This window comes from Ochotona curzoniae, unplaced genomic scaffold, assembly GCF_017591425.1.
Source record: "Ochotona curzoniae isolate NIBS_2020 unplaced genomic scaffold, NIBS_Ocur_1.0 scaffold_3890, whole genome shotgun sequence".
Taxonomy (NCBI): Eukaryota; Metazoa; Chordata; class Mammalia; order Lagomorpha; family Ochotonidae; genus Ochotona; species Ochotona curzoniae.
In genome coordinates this window covers 29792398-29817981 of record NW_024467115.1, presented here as the reverse complement: position 1 = coordinate 29817981, position 25584 = coordinate 29792398, and the positions used below count along the sequence as shown (strand labels likewise).

At 45.7% G+C, this 25584-nt stretch overlaps 1 protein-coding gene across 1 annotated transcript in view; it reads right to left on the bottom strand.

The window, feature by feature from the left end:
- Positions 1 to 25584, bottom strand: part of MTHFD1L (methylenetetrahydrofolate dehydrogenase (NADP+ dependent) 1 like) — a 172854-nt gene that overhangs the window by 104618 nt on the left and 42652 nt on the right. The window contains exons 12-18 of the mRNA XM_040965557.1: positions 17860 to 17996; positions 16211 to 16257; positions 14016 to 14123; positions 13117 to 13191; positions 11151 to 11253; positions 6416 to 6492; positions 621 to 761 (exon numbers count right to left, since the gene is read on the bottom strand). Coding sequence (XP_040821491.1) covers positions 621 to 761; positions 6416 to 6492; positions 11151 to 11253; positions 13117 to 13191; positions 14016 to 14123; positions 16211 to 16257; positions 17860 to 17996 — 688 coding nt within the window. The remainder of the gene's footprint in view (positions 1 to 620; positions 762 to 6415; positions 6493 to 11150; positions 11254 to 13116; positions 13192 to 14015; positions 14124 to 16210; positions 16258 to 17859; positions 17997 to 25584) is intronic.

The following is a 25584-nucleotide window of genomic DNA, read 5'->3' as shown; positions in this document are numbered from 1 at the left end:
CATGTTCTAAGCATGGCACTGCTGTGTAGTTATTATTATTAATAGAGTTATTAAAAAGAACCACAGAAACGAGGGTGCTGGATTAGAACACAAAGTGGTGTGGCAGGCTTCCATTTGCACTTCGCACAAAGATCCCCTCCACTCTAACGCGAGAGGAGACTGAGTAATCGAGATGCAGACGTGCTCTCATGAGGCAAAACCCAAATCTGAGGAACAAAATTCAATCAGCCAGAGTGCCTAGGGAGCAGGTGCCAAAATGTGTCAGTGCTGGCTTCCGCTTTCCATTCACAAACACAGGGCCCCCTAACCCACTCCTCAGAAAGCAGACTGGCCCTCAATTCAAGGTGGGCATATACCAGACATCTTAAGGCCAAGGGAAGCAGGGCGCTGACCCCACGCCACCCTAGACAGAGACCTGGACTGGCAAGCATGGTGCAAAGCTGCATGCAAGTGTGATGGTGTCACAAATGCTGTGAGTACACGAAGAGGCTGTAAGGAAAACAGTCTTAGGAGGGGGAAAATGGGTGTGTGTTTTTATGAATCCCCGTTACAAGTGGAGGAAAAAATGATTAGCAAACAGCAAGGACAGTGAGTGAGCTTCCACACTGGACAGTACTCACCAAATCCTCTGCCGTGACAGGCTGCCCGTCTTTGTCACTGGCCACCACCATTCTTCCCAGCCGCTCCTTCATGTCAGCGAGGCTGTCAGTCAGGGCCAGCACCGCCATGATCTCGCTGGCCACAGCAATGTCAAACTGTGCCTGAACCAAACAAAGCAAAGGCAGGGGTCAGTTACAGCACAGGGAGCTGGGGTTCAGCACTGAAGTGCCTGCAGGTCGGGGCGGGGGGCTTCCTAACTTCCGAGGGGCGGGAGCACATGCAGGGCAGCCTCCCCAGAGCCCACACTCTCCATCGTGTTCTTTGAGAAGTGGTGGGTCCAGTGAGGTTTCCCAGAGCACCTGCTCACAGCAACACGTGGCTGCTCTTGTAGTTGAACTCAGATCTGTAATGAATTCTGTTTAAAATACTTCTTGCTATTTTTTTTTATTTATTATTTTCTACAATGCGGTTTTACAGGCATAACAGTTCATCCCTCCTTCTCCCCTTTTCCATCCCACTATTTGCCTCCATATTATCACAACTGTCCTTTAGTACACATTACAGGCTTAACTTTCTCATATTTAAACATGTCATGACATGGTAAAAGGTAGAAAAACCTAATATTGTAATGTAAAGGGGTAAGTTACATTGGAATTCCTATTTTACTTGGAAGTAGAGATGCTTACTGTATAGCACCATTACTTCCTGGTATGCTAATCTCCCTTGTACAGTTAATATATATCTATCTATATTTATTTATCTGCATATACACATAATACATATAGATCTTATACTTCACGTATTGGTTGGCTTATATCAGAGAGAAAAAGTGATGTTTGTTCTTTCGGAATAGGCTTACTTCACTAAGCATAATGATTTCCAGCTGGGATCATTTTTTTGTTTTTGGTGAACCATAAGATTTCATTCTTTTTTTTTTTAATGGCTGAGTAGCATTCCACAGAGTAAATGTACCACAATTTATTATCCATTCATCTGTTGATACGCATCTGGGTTACTTCCATGTATTCTCTATTGTGCATTGGCAACTTTAAAAAATTATTTTTAATTTGAAAGGCAGATTTACAGAGAGGAGAGATGAAGAAAAATCTTCTATCCACTGGCTCACTGTCCAAATAGCTACTATGGACAGAGCTGAGGTGATCTGATGCCATGAGCTTCTGCTATGTTGCCCACATGGGTGCAGGGTCCCAAGGACTTGGGTCATCCTCAGATGCTTTCCTGGGCCATATGCAGAGAGCTGGATGGGAAGTGGAACAGCCAGGACATGAATCAGTGCCCATATGGATGCCAACGCTTCAAGATGGAGGATTAAGCATGTTCAGTCATGGTGCTGACTCCAGTAATTAGTTCTTAGTATCAGTATCTATTTGAGACATAGCTCTGCCTCTGGACTGTTACAGCTACGGAGGCAAGAGCCACACTTGGAGGGTCCTCCCGGGAAACCCCAGCAGGGAGGCCTGATCAGGACCCCAGGACTCCTTCAGTACATGAGACTGCTAAGTGGACAGTCAGTGCTGGGTCCGGGCAGCCACGCGCTAAGGCACAGGTGGTTGCAGGAGATGGCTCTCGTGGCTTCCTGCGTGTGAAGCCAGTTCCCCACAGTGAGGTCTCGATACAGGAAAAGGCACACTCAAAGTCATGTGTGTTACAAAACCAGCTTTCAGCTGCCCCGAGCATGTGGCCATGTCACAGACCTTAAAGCTCCATGCAACGAAAGGCAGAGAGTAACAGTTTTCTAGAAAACACTCCCCGGAATTCCTATCCCTGCCTGGCTCTGACCCAGGCTGTTCAAAGTCCAACAGGAGCCAGAAGGGATGTGAGAAATGTGTACTTCCTCATCCCGTATTTCAGCCCCCGGGAAAGTTCTGGTAAAAACGGCTTCACTATACTCTTGCTTAACTCTCTCCTTCTCAAGGGAAGTGTGAGCCAGGCAAGTGCAAGCTGACAGAGAGGCAATGTGGCCGTGTCCTGCAGGACTGCCTTATGAGACATTTTATTGTCCATTTCCATCGTTGACAAATGCGGAAAAGAAGCTAATTCAGTGTTTTCTGGTTCCTTCCTGGATGAGATTGTACTAGTCATTGATTTAGAGAAAAAATACTGCCCCAAAAGTCAAATGCAATCATATTCAATTATACACACAATGTAAGTCACTCTAAACCAAAGTGATTTTTTCATTGTATGCGATTTAGGGCTCTTTCCATTCCATTATACAGTCATTGGAAGAAAATGACTAAAATATTGGGTTTTTTTTTCTTTTTTGGGGGTAGAGAATATGAGACTATAAATATTCTTGTAATGCTGTCCAAGAAATAGAATTTATAATGTATACATATGTTTTTCAATCCAGAGGTAATTAACGTCAAAAGTTGTTGAATGTCTGTCTCGCTTCCATTTTAGGTGCACCTATTTGCATGGCACATGTACACTTTGCCAAATCCAAATAATGATGTAAAAAAAAAAAATGAAACCTTCAATTCTTTGCATCCTCATGCATATTTAGTGCTATGTATATCTTAATAAGCTCACAGGTAAATGCTACTCCATTGTGTTAATCAGCAGGTTTCTGATTACTGGTGGAAAACTGCTCAAAAAAGAATTTTTTTTTTCAAAAAAGAATTTTTTTTTTCCAAAAAGAATTTTGAGACACACACATAAAGATGGAAGAGTAAGGAAGAGACAGAGAGAGAGAATGCTCATCCGCTGGCTCAAACCCCAAACGCCTGCAGGCTCAAGCCAGGAACCAGGAACTCAACCTTGGTGTCCACCATGAGCGGTAGGAATGAAGCTAAAGTCAGGCGCTCACGCTGGGCTCCAACCCTGGCATCCTCGCATGGCCTGTGGCACCTTCACCAGCATCTTCACAGCTAGGACAGGTGCCTGACCTGGAGAATCTTGCCAAGTTGATATTTTATTTCTGTCTGTGAAATGTTTTTAAAATTTTGCTTTTATTTGTTAAAAAATTTTAATGAGTATTCATTGCTACTATATACTAAAGGCCCATTCAAAGCATGGGGGGATGCAGCAGAGAATAACAAAGGCAAAGCCCCCTGTGCCAACAAGACAAGCAGGCATGTGCTTTGCTTCCAGGAGAGGAAGGAGGGAGGCAGGTTATGGGCAGAGTTTTCAGAAAGGCTGTTGTAGTTCTCAGTAAGCTGCCAGGAACAGCCTTGCTGAGAGATCACTGAATATTAAGTTCCAGAAGTTCTTACATTTGGCACATTACTCCTTTGTTGTAGCTGTTGCAAAGATTCAATTCCCAAGCTGTCACTCGTTTCTACACTTTTGCGTGTGAAGACGTTCAGTGTGGATTGCCCTGAAATGATCTCTTCCCTGTGTATTTGATGCTGGGGACTGGCTCCTCATCACTGGGGACTGGCTCCATCATCACTGGGGACTGGCTCCATCATCACTGGGGACTGGCTCCATCATCACCGGGGACTGGCTCTATCATCACTGGAGACTGGCTCCATTGACAGTGGGGACTGGCTCCAACATCACTGGGGACTGGCTCTATCGACAGTAGGAACTGGCTCCATCATCACTGGGGACTGGCTCCAACATCATTGGGGACTGGCTCCATCATCACTGGGGACTGGCCCCATTATCACTGGGGACCGGCTCCATCATCACTGGGGACTGGCTCCATCAACAGTGGCTGCTCCTGGCTCTGGTTTACTGCAGGTAGTTTCAGAGTTTTTTCCTTGCCCATGTGATTCACCATTGCTATTGCTATCTTCCTCTCTGCTAAAGGACTTGGGCCTTCAGAATTCTGAATTCATCCCCCGGGGTCTTCTGCCTGGTCCATAAGACTTCTTCCTTTGGGACAGCACAGGGCCTTTCTTCTCTAGCCATGGCTAGGAGTTATTGGTTTGTTTGCTTTATAAGTCTATTTTTTTTTTAATTTTAAAGATTTATTTATCTTGATTGCAAAGTCAGGTATACAGAGAGGAAGATCTTCTGTCTGGTGATTCACTCCCCAAGTGACCACAACAGCTGGTGCTGCGCCGATCTGAAGCCAGGAAACAGGAACTTCTTTCAGCTCTCCCACACGGGTGCAGGGTCCCAAGGATTTGAGCCATGTTCAACTGCTTTCCCAGGTCACAAGCAGGAATCTGGATGGGAATCACCACCCATATGGGATTCCGGTGTGTTCAAGGTGAGGACTTAAGCTGCTAGGCCACCGCACCGGGCCCACTTCCCTCTATTCTGAAGTTTCAACACTGTGTGTCTGGGTGTCTTTCTTACTCATCCCACTCTACACTTTTTACATTCTTTTCATTTGAAAAATCATGTTTCCTTTCAAGTCAGGAAATTCCCTTTAAACTCTTTCTTTAAAGACATTTTTCCTCCATTTTCTATTACTTTCTTTGGCAACACCTGTCGTATGTCTGTTAGAACTCGCCAGTGCAGTCTGTCGTATGAATTTGTCTTTCCTATCTTCTGTCACTTTCTGCTTATGTCCTCTAAGTTTCTTGGTTTAGATGCCCCTCCCTGGCACACTTGTGCCTTCCTTGGTTATGCAGTTCAGGAATCGGAGTCTGACGATTACAGTTCTGTTTTCAGGGTTTTCTTCACAAACTTTCTGAAGAAGCTCCTAAATGCACTGAATACAATGACAAACTGCTATGGAAGATCCTGGCCATCTCATCTACCGGACACTGAATTTAGTGTCAGTCTACATGACACAGCCTTTTTTTTAACATTGGGCAACTCGGGCCCAGCGCGGTGGCGCAAGTGGTTAAGGTCCTCGCCTTGCACGCCCGGGATCCCATATGGGCGCCGGTTCTAATCCCGGCAGCCCCGCTTCCCTTCCAGCTCCCTGCCTGTGGCCTGGGAAAGCAGTCGAGGACGGCCCAAAGCTTTGGGAACCTGCAACCGTGTGGGAGACCCAGAAGAGGCTCCTGGCTTCGGATCGGCATAGCATCGACCGTTGCACTCACTTGGGGAGTGAATCATAGGACGGAAGGTCTTCCTCTTTGTCTCTCCTCTCTGTATATCCACCTTTCTAATGAAAAAATAATAAAAATAAATCTTTAAAAAAACAAAACATTGGGCAACTCCTGGCTTCCCACACCCTCTTTCCTTGTCTATGGAAGCCCATCCCTGACTTGTCTTAACTCAGGAGGGCAGGATCCCCACCACTGCTGGCTCCCCACCCGGTGCCACTCACTGGGCCACTCCTAGTTCCGAGCAAAGTCAACTGCAAATGGCCAAAGGTGGTCCTTGCCTGCCCCAGCTGTCACAACATATTGGTGTTTGTTTCCACTGATACCTTCTAGACAAGAGGCACAGCATACAAAATAATAGAGCAAATTTATGTTCTCTTAAGTGCCACTGACCTACATCAGAGATCTAGTAAAATAAAGACAGGCATCATAATTTTTCTCCTATAAGTTTCTTTGTTTGGGTAATAAGCCAGTGTCCTTCATAAAACAGTTCATGCTACTAAGCCTAATCATTCTTCGGCTTATGGAATCTGAGTAGGGCATCTGAGATTTTCATTTTTAAGTTGTCATGCAGATGTTGTATTAGCTGGGTGGTTTTTCAATAAGATGCTTAAGGCTTTATATTCAAGGGACCGTCTGAGTGGCTTTTCCCACAAACACGAGTGAAAACAAGAAAAGGATGGTAAGAAGGGACAATTGCCACACCAACTCCCACTCCCATTCCTCCTACAAAACCCCGGTCCTGCTGAAGGACTGTGGAAGTGAAGAGCAAAGGGCCCTCTGTGGTCCCATGGAAACCAAGGCCAGAAAAAACGCAGCCACTCCTGGCAAGCAGCGCCACCTACCTGCCGGGAACATCCCTTCTCCGTGCCTGCTTGCCCAATGGTTATTTTCCTGAGAAATCGGTCATTGGTGTCCACCACTGAAAGAGACGGGAACAGATTTCTCACCCACTTGACGAGGATGGGCTGGTCTCTCTATTATATTTGGACACTATTCTGATGCCAGGGAACTGGCAGAAACCAACAGAGACAAGGTGCATGTTTCCTCCAAGGATTCAGACCAGAAAATACCTCCTAATGCTAAATGCCCAAGGAGACATAGTGTGTGTCAGTAATGGTGTGGCAGGCATGTCTTTCTGGAGCCCGAAGGACCAGAACCCAATCTGATTTCTCAAAAGAGTGGACAAACTTGTACAACAACCTTAGGACCTGGCAATTCCATTCTTGCACAGCATTCAAAAAACTTGAAAGTAGGGTCTCAAACAGATATAGACTCATGGTTGCACGATTAACAATGGCTCAAAAGTGGAAGCAACCAAGTGTACAGCAATAGTAAGAGGAGAAGTAAAAAGTAGTATGTACATTATGTACATATGGGCCACACAAAGGAAGGGAGATTGAATACAACTTTGGATGGATGCTGGAAGTATTATGTATGGCTAAATAAACCAGAAACCAAGGACAAACACTGTGTGGTTCCATTTATGCGAGGTACCTAGAAGAGCCAAATACACAAACATAGAAAGTATGACAGTGAAAACCACAGGTAAGGGGGGAGTTATTATTTGATGGGCACAGATATGTTTTTTCTGATGAAAAGGTTTTGGGTATAGATGGTGGTGAGAGTGTAATCATTGTGAATGTATTTAATGCCGCACACCACACACTTACAAGTGGTTAAAATAACTGCTATGTTACATAAATATGACCATAATTTAAAAATAAAAGTGAATCAAATATTATTCGGGAGGGAGCCAATCATGATTAAAGCAAGCAACAGTTTGCTTATTTTCTTCATGGGGTTGCTACAGTAATTGAGGTTTTGTTTGTGAAACCTCGATATGGTTTAGTGCAAACCAACTTTACAATGCCAGAAATAAAAACCAGGAGGACGGAGGACAGAGACCTCCCCAGATAACTTACGATGCTTCTGACAACTAAGATTTGATTTACCAAATGTGTAAGAGGACACTGAGGAAGATGGCGAAGGAAATTACGTGTTGGGGGCCCACGGGCACACATAGGATGGCAAGACCACCCCCTCCTGTGCCGTTCGGTCCTTCCCTACAATACACTTCCTCCCCATCCTTCACACACACATATAAACCTCCTTCATGGCTTATGAAGAAGCAGCAGAGGACACGCAAAGCAAATGGGGCTATTTCTTGATACGGTTGCTTGCCACTACTTGTATTCCAAAGATGCACAGTGTGTGTTGCACAAAATAAAAACATCTCCTTTCTGTTGCATAGTATCTTGGCATCAGATTGACATAATCTTTTCATAGAACCTATTTAAGTCAATCATGAAGACTCAGCTGTTTTTTATTTAGCAGAGAGGAAGCAAGAAAAAAAAGGCTTGTTGGCAAGATCAATTATCATCAGGAGCATCCAAAGTGTATGTGAGTCTCTCGCATGGCCTGGCGGGGCAGGACGCCTGACGCCCACTGGGATTCTCATCTTTGGGAAAGCGTCAGTGATGTACCAGTTAGAGACACGATGGCACATCCCAACACACAGGAAGGCAAATCCAGGCAGGCCATTCCTGGCCTCTAAACAACACAGCTGATGGTGGAATGTGCCACATATCCATCCATTCCAGAAATAGGGACTGAGAGCTGATTTTGTACCCAGTACTACACTAGCCTTCTAAGGAGTCCAGGGGAAAGAATACAAGTGTCTGATCTGGAGCTCAGCAGGCCAATGGGGAGATGTAGGGAGTGCCATGGAGCGCGCAAGGTGTGGCATCTGGAAGGCACACCTGTACGTTCAATCTTGTTCTAGACGGTCCCTTGGGGGGGCAGAAGCACTGTCCTGCAAACACCTGGTGTGCCCGATAGCCTGTGCTGTAACCAACATCGGTTAAGCACCTGGATAGTGCCAGGTACCATCTTCAGTGTGTTATTCTAGCATTGGTGGAAGACATGAGAGTGAACTGCTACAATACTCTAGGGGCAGTGTGGAACAGGAACTTGATGCTGAGGGAGACTGAGGCTGCCAGCCGTCTGTGACCAGGAGACAGACACATGAGATAGAAGGGAAGTAAGCTAGCCCATGAGCCACTGTGGGCCTCGGACACTCGGACACAGGAGCTCCAGCCTGCCATGTTCATGGCTGCCTGGGAATAACTACATGGCTCAGCCTGTGCTGAAGGTTGCTGACCTTCTACTGACCCTGTTTCCACCTTATGATCAACCACATGACACCTTGAAGCATCTGACAGGAAATATTGCATGAACCAGAGTCTGCCAGGAAGGGGTTGTGACTCTTAGTGTGATATGGCACTCACACGGTTTCAGACTCATGGCTTTCATGCAACGGGGGTACTTGCGTATCACTCTCTAGTTATCAAATAAGGATCTGATCAGATCAGGGCATTCTGCTAGTTCTAGATCTAAGCACAAACCCATGACTGCATATCCTCATCTCCTCTCACGCAGTCTTATTGCTGACACTAATTTGTGCGAGTGAGAGCCAAACTACTTATCAAATGTCAGTCCAAGTTCCCCTGACCCAGGTGGCTTGTCCTCATCAATAAAGTTCTCTTCACTTTTGTGTCCTGCACAGTAATATAATTCTAGTATTTTTTCTGGAATAGCTTTATAAAGTTGTCACTTTCATTAAAATTGATTTGTGACTAAAGAAAGCTTCAGTCCTGTTCGCCTCCTCCAAGAAAACAGAGTCTCATGCTGGCCCTCGGTGGAGGAGAGATCATGGCCCTTCTGTTCCAAGACCCACAACTGGGCCACTGTCCTATTGCTGACGCCCCAAGCAGACGTGGAAGGAGGCCAGTCGTCAAGACGTCCTTTTTTCAGCAAATCCATATGCTTTGTTTAAAACACATGAGTTTTCAAACCCATAACTTTTCTTTCATAAAGCAAACACCCCTGCAGAGTAACACAGACTCAAATGCCTTGCAAAAGTTAACTATACGCTTGGACATAATGACATCTTAATAATTCATTTTCCTATTCTTAAAATTCTTTTTAGGAAAAAAAAATGTAGGCTTTCCAATAAAGTGCCGAAAATATTCACGTCAGTTATTAACAATTCTGTCGGTCTTTTCAAGATCAAAGGCATTGTTAAGTATATTCTGGGTCATCCACAAGGGAATATTCTAGAGCCACTTAAAGTGATCATGTTAACGAAGAGCTACGAAAGGCTGATGACACACATGAGACTAGTAGGATATAGCTATACACAAAACCTGGATGCACAAAAAATTAGTATAAGTTGTATAAATACAAGGCCATGTTTCTTATACTTTTGAGACAACTCCAAAATCTCAACAATGTCATTATTTTAAAGTGAAAAATAGATCATTAGTGTTTCCAAGGAGATTCCAACCTTGTTTGGGAGACAAAGATATGCAGAGAACTACATAGTAAAGCTATGACCACAGGGAGATCTCATGATCCTCTGGGCAGTGTCCTGGAGTTCGGAAAGGACTCGCAGGTTCCAGGGCAGCGGCCAGAGTGGAGCCAGCAGCCTGCTCCACCCAAAAGATGAACCACAGGACTGGTCCAGGCTCCCTCGGTGTCTGCACTTCATCTCTCCACCTCTTGGGCTGGGAAACCACTGAAGTCCGGTTGTCTAGTTTCCCATGTGTGGGGAAATGCACAGGAAAGGGACTGCCCTGGGCTGGACCTAGAAAGACAGATGGCCTCAACAGAGGAAAGGAACAGGGAGCCACGCTGCCATGGTCCTGAAGCTTGAGCCATCCCCCCCATTCTTCTTTATCTGGAAAAGGGTGTGCCCTGGAGGTTTCTGATCATGGAAGTGACAAGCAGCCTGCTGTTATCACTGCTGAAAGAAATGGATGTCAGAGAATCAATGAGACTGCACCTTTGGTCATCAAGGCATTTGATAAGTGCCAGCAGTGAGGAGGTGTGGCAGAAGCAGCGTGATGGCTAAGACACAATCACCATCACACTCCTTAAGTCTGATCGTCACACATACACACATACCTACAGCCATCTCCAGGTCCATCTCTAACACACTGGGTCCCACAACACCCACAGGACTTACGAGAGACACAGTGGGTCAGAGGCTGGGCAGACACCTAGTTCAAGGTGCCTAAGCCCACATTTAGGGCACTGGGGGAACATGAGTGCGTGTGTGTGTGTGTGTGTGTGTGTGTGTGTGTGTGTGTGTATGTGCATGGCAACTGTGGGCAGCATGAAGGAGACACTCAGCCAACAACTATGGTCAAGTACTTACCAGGCTCTCAGCTCAGAGCTGGAAACACAAGGCAGAGCCAACGGGGAGGAAGGACAAGGAGAGAGGCAGCCTTTAAACAGTTTTTAAAATGCAAAGACAGGAGCCACAGAAGAAACACAAAAGGAAAAAAAAACTACATAGTCTCCCTTGGAAATGTGGAGCAGGGTGGCCTGAGCCTAGACAATGCAGCTGGCCTGCACGAGGCAGGATGAAACAATCTCAGTCACTGGACTAGTCATGGGATCAGGGAGGCCAGGTAGGGAAGACACAGGGAAGGAAAACGCTGTGCATCTATGAGCTGGCCCTTGCACAGTCACACTCCAATTCAGCCCCCAGCTCCATGCTCTCCCTGCCCCTACCTCTCTGCCACGTGATGGTGGAGGGGTCGATGTTGAGGCGGGCAAATTTCCCCACTTCCTCTTCCGTCAGTGCACTAGGATCAGTCTTATTGATTCCCAGTTTCTGATGATGATGAAGGAAAAAAAAACAAGTATAAGTTTAAGAAGAAATGGCAGTAGGCAAAAGTAACCAAAATAATCCCTTTCAACTGACCTCTTCTCTGATTAGAAAGAGCCTTTTAAAAATGGATGTGAGGTGTACATTGCACTGTAGGGTATGTTATCCCCATCAATGCCTTACTCCAACTACCCACTACAATGGGGAGATGCTGCAAATCTGCAATATGCCTTTCAAGTCACAGATGAGTAACTGGCATGGCTGATGACAGTCACTGAGCGATGGCGCCCGGGGCGTGTGGCCTGGGCAGCAAGTGGAGCTGGCCTGTGTGGCAGCTGGGCACTGCACTCAGAAGGGCCAGCACACTGCTGGCCATTAGCCAAGGCTCTGGTTTGTTAGTTCTTCTTTTCAAATATGAACACCAATAACTCACGTAAGACTCCTGCCTATGCTTCCAAACCAGTTATTCCTGATTTTTCTGAGAAAAATTTTTAAGAAGTTACTTTAAATACATCTTATTTTCATGAGAAATCACCCTAATAAACTTATTTTTATCTTTAAATCTGTTTTTAGTCTTGACGTTTCATTTATTTGAAAGCCAGCAAGACACACCACGGTGCACAGATATCTCCCACCCACTGGCTCACATCCCACATGCCATGACAGCTGGGGCTGTGTCAGGCAGAAGTGGGAGTTGGGAATTCCATCCAGGATTGCCACGTGGTGGGATGGGGACTCAAGTATCTGAGCCCCTGTGCCGCCCCTCAGGGTGCATATCCACAGGAGGCTAACAGGAAGTGGGGACAGCAGCTCCCATGTGGCACGGGGGTATCCCAGGCAATGGCTTCACCACCACATCAAACACCTGCCCCAGAAAGAAAAAAATATCAAAAAAGAATTTAGGAAGCAGCAACTGTACACATACAGCTAGCAAGAACCACTGGTGATTCTCAACAAGCTGAACATGGTAGAATGGATAACTGGGGCGTGAACTGTTAGAATCATTTTATGATTTGTAAATGACACTTTTAAACATTTTCTTTTTAAAAATCTGAACCAGGGCAATGCAACTGATAAGTAGGACCCAGCAGCAAATAGCATTAAAACAATGACAACATAAAAAAGAATGCTGTATTCTTTTGTATGGGGCTAGAGTGGTGACATAGATCGGTTGTTGCCTGTGACACTGGCATCCCATATGAGTGCCAGTTCTAGTTCTGGCTGCTCCACTTCCGACCAAGCCTCTTGCTAATGCGAGCAGGAAGGCAGCAGAAGATGGCCAAGGCAGCTGGACCGCTGCCACCCACACAGGCTCCTGGCTTAGGCCTGGCCCAGCCCCAGCTGTGGCAGTCATTAGGAGAAAGGTCCAGCACATGGAAGTTCTTCTGCTCTCTGTAATTCTGCCTAGCCAGCAGATGCAGAAGTCCTAAAAATACAATGAAGATGACTTTTACCACAACAAGGGTCATGTCTTTCTGCAACAAAGGCTGAGATACAGCAATCTTTGCAGGCCACCTTCTCATTTGCTAGGATTTCACTGATGCCCTGAGATACCTTTAGAAACAGAACTGAAAAGAATTCTCATTTTTGAGCGGATGAGCCTGCTCCTGATGAGCAAAGCAGCCTCCTCAATCCACAGGCGAAGCAGCAGAGTCCCCAAGCAGGCCCACTGATGGGGTGCAGGGCCCAGGCTGCAGCCTCCGCGCTCCGCTCTGCCCGACACCTTATTCTGTCACTTGGGAGTTACACAACCAAAAGAAAGGATCTAAAAACCCAAATCAAAGCAAGTTCAGACTGTATGACTTTAACCATGTTCCTGATGTGCTTCTAAAATGCCTCCTTTCCAAAGAGCCCTGAACAGAAACTTACTTTTAGCCGAGCCAGTTGAATTTCTGAAAATTCACGGACACCGTTCACTACAGGGACCAGCCGATTATACAGAGCCTAAAAACAAACAAAAACAAACAAAAAAGCAAAAACAATTATGAAACTCCATGAAAGTTTAAGATCCAATCATGACCTTGGAGAATTCACACAATATGACAAGATCCATTATCTTTATAACTTAACCCATTTATTGAAATTACAGATTCTACTAAGATTTTGGGGCCAATATACACAATACGGACTTAAATCCTGTCACTTTAATAAGAATTACTAAGATCTGAAATAGTGCACACTGCAGAGTTTGTATAATCTATCTCTTGACCTTATAGTAATAACATTAGTAGGACTTATCTGGATTTTTATTTCAAAGCCTAAAGAGTTACTATTTTTTTTAATAAAGTCAGTGTCCTTGCTGCCAATCATGCCAAAAGTACCCTTTCCCCACACCCAACATCGGAAGGGAGTTAGCACCTGCTACTCTTTCCCTTTGGGTGTGACTGACGTCTCGGTGCCTGTGTAAAGCCACGTGCATCTCTCAAACTCTCTCGGACAGCTGCAGGATACGCCCATCTTAACCAACATCTGTCTGTCCAGCTCCCCTCAGCACAATAAACAGAAATGATCCACCAAGTGTTCTTAAACTAATGACACGGCTCAAAGAATATTTTACGTGGCAGTGCTTGGTCATAAGCCCATATGAGAAGCTGACCAAAGTGTGGCATCCTCTCTCCAAGCAAACAAAAGACTTTCCACGAAATGCAAAATATTCTGAATCACATTTCAGAGAGTAGACAACTCCAGAAGTCTTTCTACAAACTCATGAAGGACCCAGGAACTGCTGGATTCAGACGCCCATGACGATAAGCAAGGGATCCTCTCACCTTGTCTGTCTGAGTGCTTTCGTGCAAAATCCTTGTGTCAATAGCGGCGGCCAGCAAGTTATTGGCGGCAGTGATGGCATGGATGTCCCCAGTCAAGTGAAGGTTGAACTGCAAATGAAGTAAAACACCCATTTGTTTCAGATCAGCATGGCAGTATGCAAGGCCTGTCGGGGTATATAAAGTCATACGCTAACTGAGTCTCCTAATGTTCAAGTTTCTGACTCAAAGTTGAGGGGAAGGTTGGCCCCTTGCCAGCACAGTTCATGTGAGCCACTGATCTCAATGGTGTCTTTTTCCACTCTCAGGTTAGGGGTGAAACACTTAGGTAGACTCAATGACCGAGTTCCTTATTTTGATCCATTTTACCTGTACGCAATGTTTTACAATTATGAAAACTGTGCATCTGCTGGAATGTGGTGGGCCAGACAACAAACATTTTAAGAAAACTACAGGAAGCTTAAGAAACAAAGCACCTCACCATTACAACTCTATCGATTCTGCTGCTTTCGCTCCAGTGTCATGTACATAGGTGATAAGTACTGGCAGAACCAGCATATTTGTAACTGGAAAGCCTCTTTATCCAAACACTCCAGGCTGGCAGTGAGGACAGTGCTTAGATTATTCAACTCCATGTCAGAGCGTCTGGGCCGAGGCCTGGGGCCTCTGCTTCCTATCCCAGCATCTGAAGCAGCACGGAATGACCTGAATCGCTGCCAGCCCTGGGGGACACCCAGACTGGGCCTTGGGCTCCTGGGAAGTGAACTGACCTTTGTGTAAAGTCAAGTTAACGAGGGTTACAAAACCAAATAGGCATATCCAAATGCTTGGTCTCCTATGTCTGGATATTTCAGTTGCTCTTCAATTTTTACTTTTGTAGACAATTACACAGTACATGCAAACAGCACTTCGCTTTTGAAGGAGTTAGCTGAGAGTAAACAACACAGCCTCAAGAATGGGTTGACCGGGACCGAACGTGTGACCGAACTGCTCTCAGAAGAGGATGAAGTGTTAACCGCTGAGCACTACTAAATCCATCAAGATCGCCTTCAGACTAAGACAGTAACAGTTTAAAGAAGTTGTATTTTTTTAAATATTTATTTATCTTTACTGGGAAGTCAGACATAGAGAGAAGAAGAGACAGAGCTAGTTCACTCCCCCAGTAGCCACAACAGCCAAAGCTGAGCCAATCCGAAGCCAGGAGTCAGGAGCCCCCTCCAGGTCTCCAACGTGGGTGCAGGGTCCCAAGGCTTTGGGCTGTTCTCAATTGCTTTCCCAGGCCACAGGCAGGGAGTTGCATGGGAAGCGGGGCCGCCAGGACTAGAAGCAGCGCCCATATGAGATCCCAGCATATACAAGGTTAGAACTTTAGCCACTAGGCTACTGCACTGGGCCCAAGAAATTGTATCTTAAGATGCATATCTTTGTTTTCTTGGAACATTGAACAATCACATTGCAGGCCAGGAGTCTGTAAGGAGCCTGTTATGGTGGCCAGAGACATGGAGGTGAGAATCTCCATTGCAGATAATGGAGCAGAGCCCACACAGGCCTCCCATGCGGTATGGGAAGGCTGCAGGAGGTGGGAAGGCAACCCCTCAGATCTGGGCTCAGGAAGGATGCTCAGGACCTGACCTACGAGACTGAGAGGAGAGCCAGATGAGAAGGGACCACTGGACAAACATGGGGGGTGAATGAGAGGCAAGGCAGGAAAGAGGAGAAGAGAAACCATGTGCTTTGTGCACCCATTTCTCTCTGCGTTTAATTCTGGAGTCTTGGAAGCATCCGTGTCTTCCTGAATTTGGCAGCAGAGCAGGGGATACAACCCACCTCTTATCCAGAATGCTCCAGGCCAGATAGGATTTTGGGATTCAAAATATTTTATAATTTAGAAAAAGAGCAACATATATATAGTTCGCTAATCATCTCAGGCAGCTGAGTTAAGCAACCATCATATTTCTACAACAAATCAGGAATGTTCACATCAAGTGGCATAAAAAAACCCACAGGTAGCGCCTAAGAGTCAAGGTCAGGTTCTGCCAATGGACTTGTGCAAGCACTGTTGATTAGCAGACCGTTTCAGCTAAGGGGTGTGCACTTTGTGGGCACAGAGACAGAGCTGCTAGGAGGAGACGTGCCTCTCTCGGGACCTCACCTCCTCCATGGGGACAACCTCACCTCCTCCATGGGGACGACCTTACCTCCTCCATGGGGATGACCTGGGCATATCCGCCACCGGCAGCTCCTCCTGAAAGACAGAGTAACTGGCATGTAAATGAGTCACAAAGTGCAGCTACACAGATGGTTGGAGCTCAAGGCACACAGTTCCCCAACCCAACAGGTGACATTCAAGATGAGAGAACAAGCTCTGCCTAAGCAGAGGGACAAAAGTCTGCACAGCACACAACTGCACAATGCTAAGAACTCTATCTTGTCATTTAAATAACAATGATGGGACTAGGGTGGCGTAGCCACAGCCTACCAATGCCAGCATCCCATATGAGCAGTGGTTCAAGTCTCAGCTAATCCACTTCTGACCTAACTCCTTGCTTCTTCACCTGAGAAAGCAGTGGAGGGAAGCAGGCTCAAGGGCCCCTGTCATGCAGGCGGGATACCCAGATGGCTCTCGGCTTTGGCACCAGCCTTGGTAGCTAGGGCCATTCGGGAAGCGAATCAGTACAAGAAATCTGTTTGTGTGTGCTTGCTCTCACTCAGTCTTCCCCTCCCTTGGTAATTCTGTATTTCAAATAAATACATAAATCTTTGAAACTCAAAGGTAAAAATAATACAGCAAATGCCATTACTGTTAGACATCTATCATGATAGCACAATATTTATTTATCAGCTTTATGTGATTATGCTTCATCTAAATCAAACATGCACTAAGATATCAAGCAGCTTTATAAACAATGGCCTACAAATGGTAAACTTCAGTTAATTTATTTTAGATAATACTAGGTGCGATCTGTCATGTTGCTTATTCATCAAAACATTAAAATTATATTGCAAAGACTCGTCGGTCCTACAATAACACTGCCCAAGTGCAATCATTAAACAACCCCCTACCCTCTGCTGTCCCATTTGAACCCCGCGCCCACCTGGGGAGCCTGGTACTATGAGCTATTTGCACTTCCACAGATGTGACTCAGGAGCTTACAACTGGCTCCAAGTCACACAGCAATAGGAGACTAGAGCTGAGATGAAAACCTCGGCCTCCTTGCTCAGTCCAGCGTTTGTTCCACTGTACTACCTAATGTAAGATGCTCTGTGTACCATCACTACTGAACAAGTTAGTTGCTACTAAAATGTGTTACAAGAATGTAAATATTACACTGTATAAACCCACCAGGTGCCCAGAACACACAGTGGCTGTGTTAATAAATGCTACTGTCAAGTGAACTAACAAACAATTTCCCAACACGTCAGTGAAGAAAGTCATGGGCGTGAAGGTGTCATGCACATCAGCGTCTGTGGCGCACAGCCAGCGTGGCTGTCAGCAGCTCGGGCCCCACATGGCACCTCTGGTACCTCCGAGAGCTGAGACCGGGATGCCTCGGGGCTCTCCAACTGCTGAGAGGGAAAGACTCTCTGGCTGTGGATAAATCATGAGTGAGGATGGCACCAACAGGACACCAAGGAGACAGATGGCTGAGCTGCTGAACCACGAACTGCAATTCCCTCCGCATATCCTCCTACTCCGGAGGCCGAACCTGTGTGCCCTGCGTGTGCCATGTCCCCATGCCTCTGAGGAGTCTTACCTCTGCGTCCATGATGGGACCTTTCTCCTCATTTCTGATGGAACCTTCAGAACTGTGTTCTGAAAAAGACAGCGGTGGTTAAGCCGGCATACCTTTCACTCCAAAAGTTGGCCCCTGGGACGGCTGCCTCAGACAGGCGAAAGAATTGACGTTCAAGTGCGCGGTAAGCGCCTGCACGAGCCCGATCGTCACTGTGCTCTTCCCTTCTCCAAGGGGCGTTGGCGTGATCCTGGAAAAGGTGGATTGAATGAACTTTCCCATAGGAAACCAACCTCAGGTCCAGAAGCCAAAGCGAGGCATGCGGCTACAAACGTCATGCCTAAAGCCACTCCAAAGTTCTCGCTTTCTCCGCCTTTACTGTCTGCCCACAACACACACATCCCACATAAGCAAGTCAAGACACAAGATACAACTTTACCAAGAGACCAAAAAATTGGGCAGTGCTGCTAACAGTATTATCTTTCTTTCTTTTCTTCTTTTTTCTTTTTTTAAAGATTTATTTACTTATTTGAAAGGCAGAGATGGGGTGAGAAAGATCTTCCATCAGCAGTCTCATTTTCTAAATAGCCAGAAGCTAGGAACTCCAGCTTGGTCTCCCACATGGGTGCAGGAGCCCAAGCATCGGGGTCATCCTCCGCTGCTTTTCCAAAATGCATCAGCAGGGAGCTGAATTGGAAGTGAACACCTGCGACTCAAACATGTGCTCATGATGTTGCTTCATTTGCTGCATGACCATGCTCGCCCTCTCAGGTTGTTTTATATATTTTTTTCAAAAGATTTATTTTCTTTTTATTTGAAAGAGTTACAGGGAGGAGAAGCAGAGTTCTTCCATCTACTGGTTCACTCCCCCAGATGGGTACAATGTTTGGAGCTGGGCTGATCTGAAACCAGGAGCTGGGAGCTTCTCCCAGGTCTGCCATGTGGGTGCTGGTGTCCAAGGCCCTGAGCAATCTGCTGTTCCTTTCCCAGGCCACAAACAGGGAACTGGACCGGAAGCAGAGCGGCCAAAACACAAACTGGCACCCATATGGGCTTAGCCTACTGCCCCACAGTGCTGGTCCTGACAGCTTGGTTTTAAATGGGAGACATCTGCACTCTGGCCGCCCCTGGTTCTCAGGATCCTACACGCTCAGCCTAAATCCTTTTCTGTGCAGATCTTCAGATATTTGGAAAGATAAAGTCCTAAGTCCAATTCCGGCCTTCTTTGAAGTAACTGGTATGTACCAGATCTTCTAGGAAACTCAACTAGCTGATAGAGTTGTCTCACCAACAGAATCGAGCCACGTGACCGCAAAGATGGAATGTGTGGAAACAAACTGCCATCCCCAGCTTGCTCAGAGCCACTCCTGCAATCTCAGTCCACCATTCACTCAGCAAATATTTACTAAACACTACACGGGGCCAGAACCCATGGAAGCCAGGGACACAGCAATGACCCAGTCAGCCATCCACGCTCTCCCAAGCACCCAGCTGGTAGATTTGGATAAATCACTGATTAACATGAGGGAGAGGTCGACACTGAGACAGGGCAATACAGCAAATGGACTATCTATTGCATTAGGTGAGCATACAGATGGACAGGTGTTCCCTGGCACACAACATACAAGCCAACACCTGATAAAACAGATGCTAGCCAGATAACATCGAGGGTGGCTCAGGGTGAGTTAGCAGCCAAGGCATTCTGCCTCCTACTGAGAGAGTTCACTATTTGTAGTCCCATTTGAAAGATGGGGAAACTGAGGTACACAGTGTTTGGGTAGCTTGTTCAATGTCACAGTACAATTAGGCAGTACAGGTGAGAAATCAAACCCAGCCAGGCAGGTGGTGTGACTTCAACGAGCTTATTATTTCTGCGGATGCAAAGTGAACTATCACAAGCAACTTGAGGCACAGGGCCATGGACAGGGTGAGAAAAGGGCTAGAGACACAATGGTTAAGTATAGCCCTTTAAAGGAGTAGTCAGAAGAAGAGACTCATGCGGAAATAAGAGGGGGAAGCGAAGCCAAAAGGAGAAGAAGCCACTAGAGGAAACTCATTAACAGAGGTCTCAGAAAAGGCCCAGTAGACGAGTGGTTCCAGGTGAAGGGAACCAAATGTCACTGGGGGTTGCAAGCAGGGTGTAGACCAAGAAGTGGTCCACAGATTCAGGAACATGGAGGTAGCTGGCATCTCCTAGAGTAGGGATTTAGCTACTCCAACCAGCACTCAGTGAAATAAACATGAAGCTCCCCCAAGCTGCCTTATCAATGGCTTCTGCATCTGTCACAATAGCAATTCACAGACTGGGGTCCACAGGGAAGACTCCAGGTTACACAAAGGTGTTCACACTGTGAGCCAGCTTTCTCCCGCCTCAGCTGCAGCACGAGCCACAGCAGCTCACAGCTGACAGGCCTCATGATCATGCCCCAGCCTGCAAGGCAGCAGGGGTATCTAACAGCATAGGGCAGGCGCCGACCAGAGCACTCCCGGCTTGCGAAGGAGGAAGCGGCTGACTCCACTGGTGTCACATGAAGGATTACAGTCTCATATCCCAAGGCTGTGCTACAGAGCTGCTGGAGACGGCCCAAAGCCGACACGCCCAGCGATGACCTCCTCAAACTTCAACTACCCATCCAATTCTTAATGAGAAACACAGGGCCGTTCCACCATCTGCCAACGAATACAATTCAGGGAAATCAAAAAGTAGGAAGTATTTACTGGGAGCAATAAAAGGAGAGCTACGATAAAACATTTATTTTACCCCATTCCTGCAATTGAGAGCAAAATCTGGTTTAATTTTCTCCCCAGGATCCTCAGCTCTGATTCCAAATCATCAAGTTGATTTAGAAAAGAATGAGTACCAAGTTAATCTAATTTCTTTCTCAGAGTTCAGAGAGATGGGACTGTGATTTTTTTTTTTTTAAAAGTATCAACTTCCCCCACTTTTCTAAGCCAACTTACGCACTCCTGCCCTACGCCCCCACATTTATCAGACACTACTCAAGGACTGCGGTCGGCATCATGTTTTGGGATGTATCTGGCCTACGGGGACACAAGCTCACAAAGGGGAGGGACAAGTTTTCGATTACCTGTTCATGGCACGGATGAGCAAAAACAGGTTCAATATCAGATATATTGAGGATGGACCACAGCAAACACTTGCACTCTGTGACAATCTGGGCACAATCTGAAAGATGCTCACTATTTACTCAAAGGCTAAAGAGCCTGGTTACACAGAGTTTTACTTAAGACAACCGTTCGCAAAATCCAGAGTCTTGTTTGAGAGGATCACTGCTGTTAGCCATAAGCCTACCCAGGAACTCCGAAATGCAATGTGGAAACAGCACAGGAATGTGGATCATGTGTCCTGGGCCTCTTAATGTTTGGAAGGTCTTTATAGCCCTTCATTATCAAGTGACAAATCCCCTCTGCTCTGTTCGGTTGTGTTTTGCATCACCCTTGTTCAGGGTACACATGGAGCCTCCTTTGACATTCGCTCGTCTATTTAGCAAATGGCACAAACAAAACTCGCACTTAAGCAGTAAAGACCGAATACAAGAAAGCCCAGTAGAAGTTATTTTGACACTGTGCCAGGATAACGGGTTGAAAAGTTAAAAAAAAAAAAATCAGAGATTTGGAAATCTGCAGGAACAAAAAGATGAAGTGACATGAATGATTTTGATTTTTCTTTAATGTGAAATTCAGTCTCTTTAGAAACCAGCTTGGGCTCCCTTCTCACTTGCTCTGTCCAAGCAATTCAGAGAAATTCTAGAAACTTCTGCATGGAAATGGGGAAAGGCCCAACAGAGACCAAGTGCATGTTCAAATGCCCCGCAGCTGCACTCTGAATCAAGTTCTCAAACAAAATTCCTTTTCATTAGTGTAACTGGGAAAATATGTAAAACTCAAGAGGCCCTAGAATCTTTTGGCATATCTCCCTGAGCAATTCCCAATCCTTCTCATTCTGTCAGGCAAAGCAAATGCAGTGATGTGTAGGTGTAAATACCATGCGATGTGTAGCTGATGAAGTGCAGATGAGTCCGACCGAGTGAGAAATCCTCAAGTTTGGAAGATTGGTTTTTGGAAAAGAATCCGCTCTGCATTTGGGTTATTAATAATGGGTTTTTTCCCCTTAACTCCCATTGGTCTATGTTTTAATCTTCCTGCTGGTACATTTCAATCCCATTTAAAGATAAATTCAAAGGTACAATAGCAAATGCATTGTTACTTAGGCTTATTGAAAAACCACTTGGGTGTCTGAAACCTGCTGAAGCTTGGGAAGGGACTGATGGAACGTCATTCAGAGAAGAGACACAAAATGGTATTCACAACATGACCCCCAAGAGTAAGAAAGGGTGGGAACATCAAGTTCTGGAGGGAAATAATAAACATTCCTAACACTTCTGAGTAACAAGGAATTTATTTTCTTTCTTTTTACTCTTCTTCATATGAAGTGTCTGTACAATAAGCCAATATTATTTTCAGATAAAGACTTTCAGAAAAAGGTACTTATTCTCCAGTAAGTGGAGGAGTCATTTATATTTTTAAAAAGTTTTAGATAGCACTTTCCTCCAGCTTCTGACCTGAGCAAAAGTAAAATTCCAGAGGGAATTTTTATTTCAAAGGCATGAGTCATTTTAGATTACAATTGAAGTGTCTGTATTTTAAACTGACCTCAATCATCCGGCAATTAAAGGCTAATTAACATGTTAAAACACATGATTTGTTTGGGGCCTTGCCATTTATTTTCACACTGTGTGGTGTTGTTACTCCTATTCACTGTCATGTTAGATATGTATATAAGGCTAGACTTCAAAAAGTTCATGCAAAATACACATTATAAAAAAAAACTCGGCATAGATTTAAAATTTTTCTGTACCAGAATAAACTTATCCTTTCCAAACTTTTATCTGTAAAATGTATTTGAGGGCCAGCATTGTGGCATAGCCGGTGAAGCCTCTAACAGTGATGGGAACCCTCCACCTGGGTGCCAGTTTGAATTCTGGCTGCTTTACTCCCACTCCAGCTCCTTGCTAATGTGCCCAGGAAGGCAGTAAATGCTGGCCCAAGTACTTGGGTCCCTGCACCCAAGTGGGACAGCTGAATGGCATCCCAGAGTCCTGGCTGTGGGTTGGCCCAGCCCCAGCTGGTGTGGCGATTTGGGGAGTAAATCAACAGACAGAATATCTCTCTCTCCAACTCTGCCTTTCCAGCAAATAAAATGAATAACTAAAACAAACAAAAACAAAAAACCCATTGGAAAGGAAAGGGAGGGAGGCTAGGAGAGAAAGAGTCTGGTTCACTCCCCAAACTGCAGCAACAGCCAGGTCCACACCAGACTGAAGCCAGGTTCCGGATCTCCCTTCTGGGCGGCAGGGATCCAAACAGTGGAGCCATTAGCTGCTGCTTCTCAGGTGCCTGTTAGCAGGAAGCTGGAGTGCAGAACAGAGCCAAGGTTAGAACTCCAGCACGGGATGACTATCTACACAGTAGCTTAACCACTCCACCAGATACCTCCTTCTACAGGGATTCTTTACATCCACTTTTTTATGCAAACTTCCTCAAGTCCCCTGGTAGACCTCAAAGTCCTACTCTCCCAGGTTTTTTTTCTTTCCCCAATATGATTAGATAGAAAGCCATTCATCTTTTGTTCCATCAGCAGGCTCTATTAATGAAGGGAATTTATAACACAGATTCAGGAAAAGAACAGCTGATCTTTTGGTATTAAGTTTGTACTTGAGAATTTATGTTTTGTTTTCACTTACCATGTGGCTTCACTCAGCGATACTTAACTAATACTAGTAAAAATAGTGGGCTGTTCTTCAAGGAGTGGGTTGACACTCTTTGTACCCCAGTTTGCATTATTACCTAGCACCCTCTAGCAGGACGGACGGCTTGACTCCAAGTCAGGAACTTGATCACAATACCATCATAGCTTGGTTTCACAAATTCCACTCGGCATTCCCAGTTCGTGGCAGGGTTCTGTTGAGATCCGTGTTTTTCTTTCTAGTATTGACAAGTCCCAAATGGAGCAAATTGCAGCCAGAAAGTCCATAAGGAAAACTGCTGCATGGGCCTTCCTTTAACACTGAGATCACACCCTCTAGAATTTACCTTAAATCTTTCTATCTTAAGTCAGGTGGGATAACCACCAACAGCCGCGAGAGAGCGAGGCAAATCGGTGAAGAAGGTGCTTTGAAAGATCTTTAATGTTTAACAGTTTACTTATTCACTGCAAACAAATGTGCCCCAAGCACACTTCTATCAATGCCATCCTCAGCTGGGTGCTCCAAAGCCAGAACTCTAGGAGCAGGTATAACCGTATTCTTCGCAGTCAAGTTCCTGGCTTCTTTCACAAATGGGTGGCAGTAAGTCACCTATGGTTGCATGAGGACTGCACTTGTTATAGCTTGAATATACTTGTGCCCTTCCAAAGCTGATGCTAAAATTTGATTACCAAAGGGGTCACTGCCATGATGCAGAGATTAAGCCACCACCTGCAGTGTCAGCACCTCATATGGGTATCAGTTCATTTCTGATTCAGCTCCCTGCTAATGTGCCTGGAAAATCAGTGAAAGATGGCCCTCAAACCATGTAGGAAACCAGGAAGAAATTGTTGGCTCCAGACCAGCCCAGCTCCAGCCCGTTATGGCCATTTGGGGAGTGAAGCAGTGGAAGGAAGATCTCTCTCTCTCTCAATCTTCCTCTCACTTTGTCTCTATAAAACTGCATTTAGAAGAAATCTTTAACGTTTTTGTTTGGATTGCCGTGGTGGTGATGCTAGCAAACGGAGCCTCTAAGAGGTGAGTGGCTCGTTAGGAGGACCTATCCTGTGGTACTGAGCTGATGCTCTAGAGACTGGGTTAGCTTCAGGGCTGTGACAAAGGCTGCCTGTCCCTTGCATTTTGTCTCTTCTATGGGTACCCCCTGGCCTTCTGCCCTGCTGTCATGCCAGGAAGTGGCATGAGGCTCTGTCGGAGTCAGCCGCAGTCTCTTGGCCTGCCACGCCTCCAGAAACACAAGGCAAAATAAACCTCCTTTCTTTATAAATCACCCAGTCTCAGGTGTTCTGTTCCAAGGACAGAACCTGGATTAGGACAGGGTCCTCAGCCAGAAAGCAGCGTGGAGGTTCAACTGCAGGGCACCAGAATGCCCAAAGAGGAGCTTAAAGCCACATGCAAATGACAAACTACAGCTGAAAATGTCAGCTCGCCAAAAGCTCTGAAAGGCTCTGTGTCCCCTGTCAGGAGGACAGAACAGAGCAAAAGGGGGAGGAGAGGAACAGCAGGAGGAGGTATCATGGAGAAATGGGGGTACTATTAAGAAGAGATATTACTGGATGAGACCTTGCTTTATTTGGTTTTGTTTTGTTTTTTTATGGGTTAGTAAAAAAAAAAAAAACCCTTAAGGATCTAAGGATTCACTGAACAATAAGGTTGTTGATTCTAACACCCATATAATCACCAGACTTTACGTTTTAAATGTCCATCAGTAGAGAGCTACTTAAGTAAGTTACAGAATAGCCCTATCATATTTTCAGATCATTCCTAGGCCTCTACACCCTTGAGTTAGAAGCTTGCTACACTACTTCTGCTCAACCACCAAGGCTGAGCCATCGCAACCCTTCTCAGTGGAGTTGGGGTGCTGGAAAGATGGGCAACGAAGGATTCTACCTTCTTTTCGGGGCCACTGCTTACCCACTCCCGACCACATTTAAGAATCTCAGGAGTGAACTACGTCATAGCATAGAATTGTGAAAATAGCAACTGCTCTATCTGTATTTACACTAGGTATAAAACATTGTGCCATTGTTGTTTATACATTTCTTTCTTAACTTG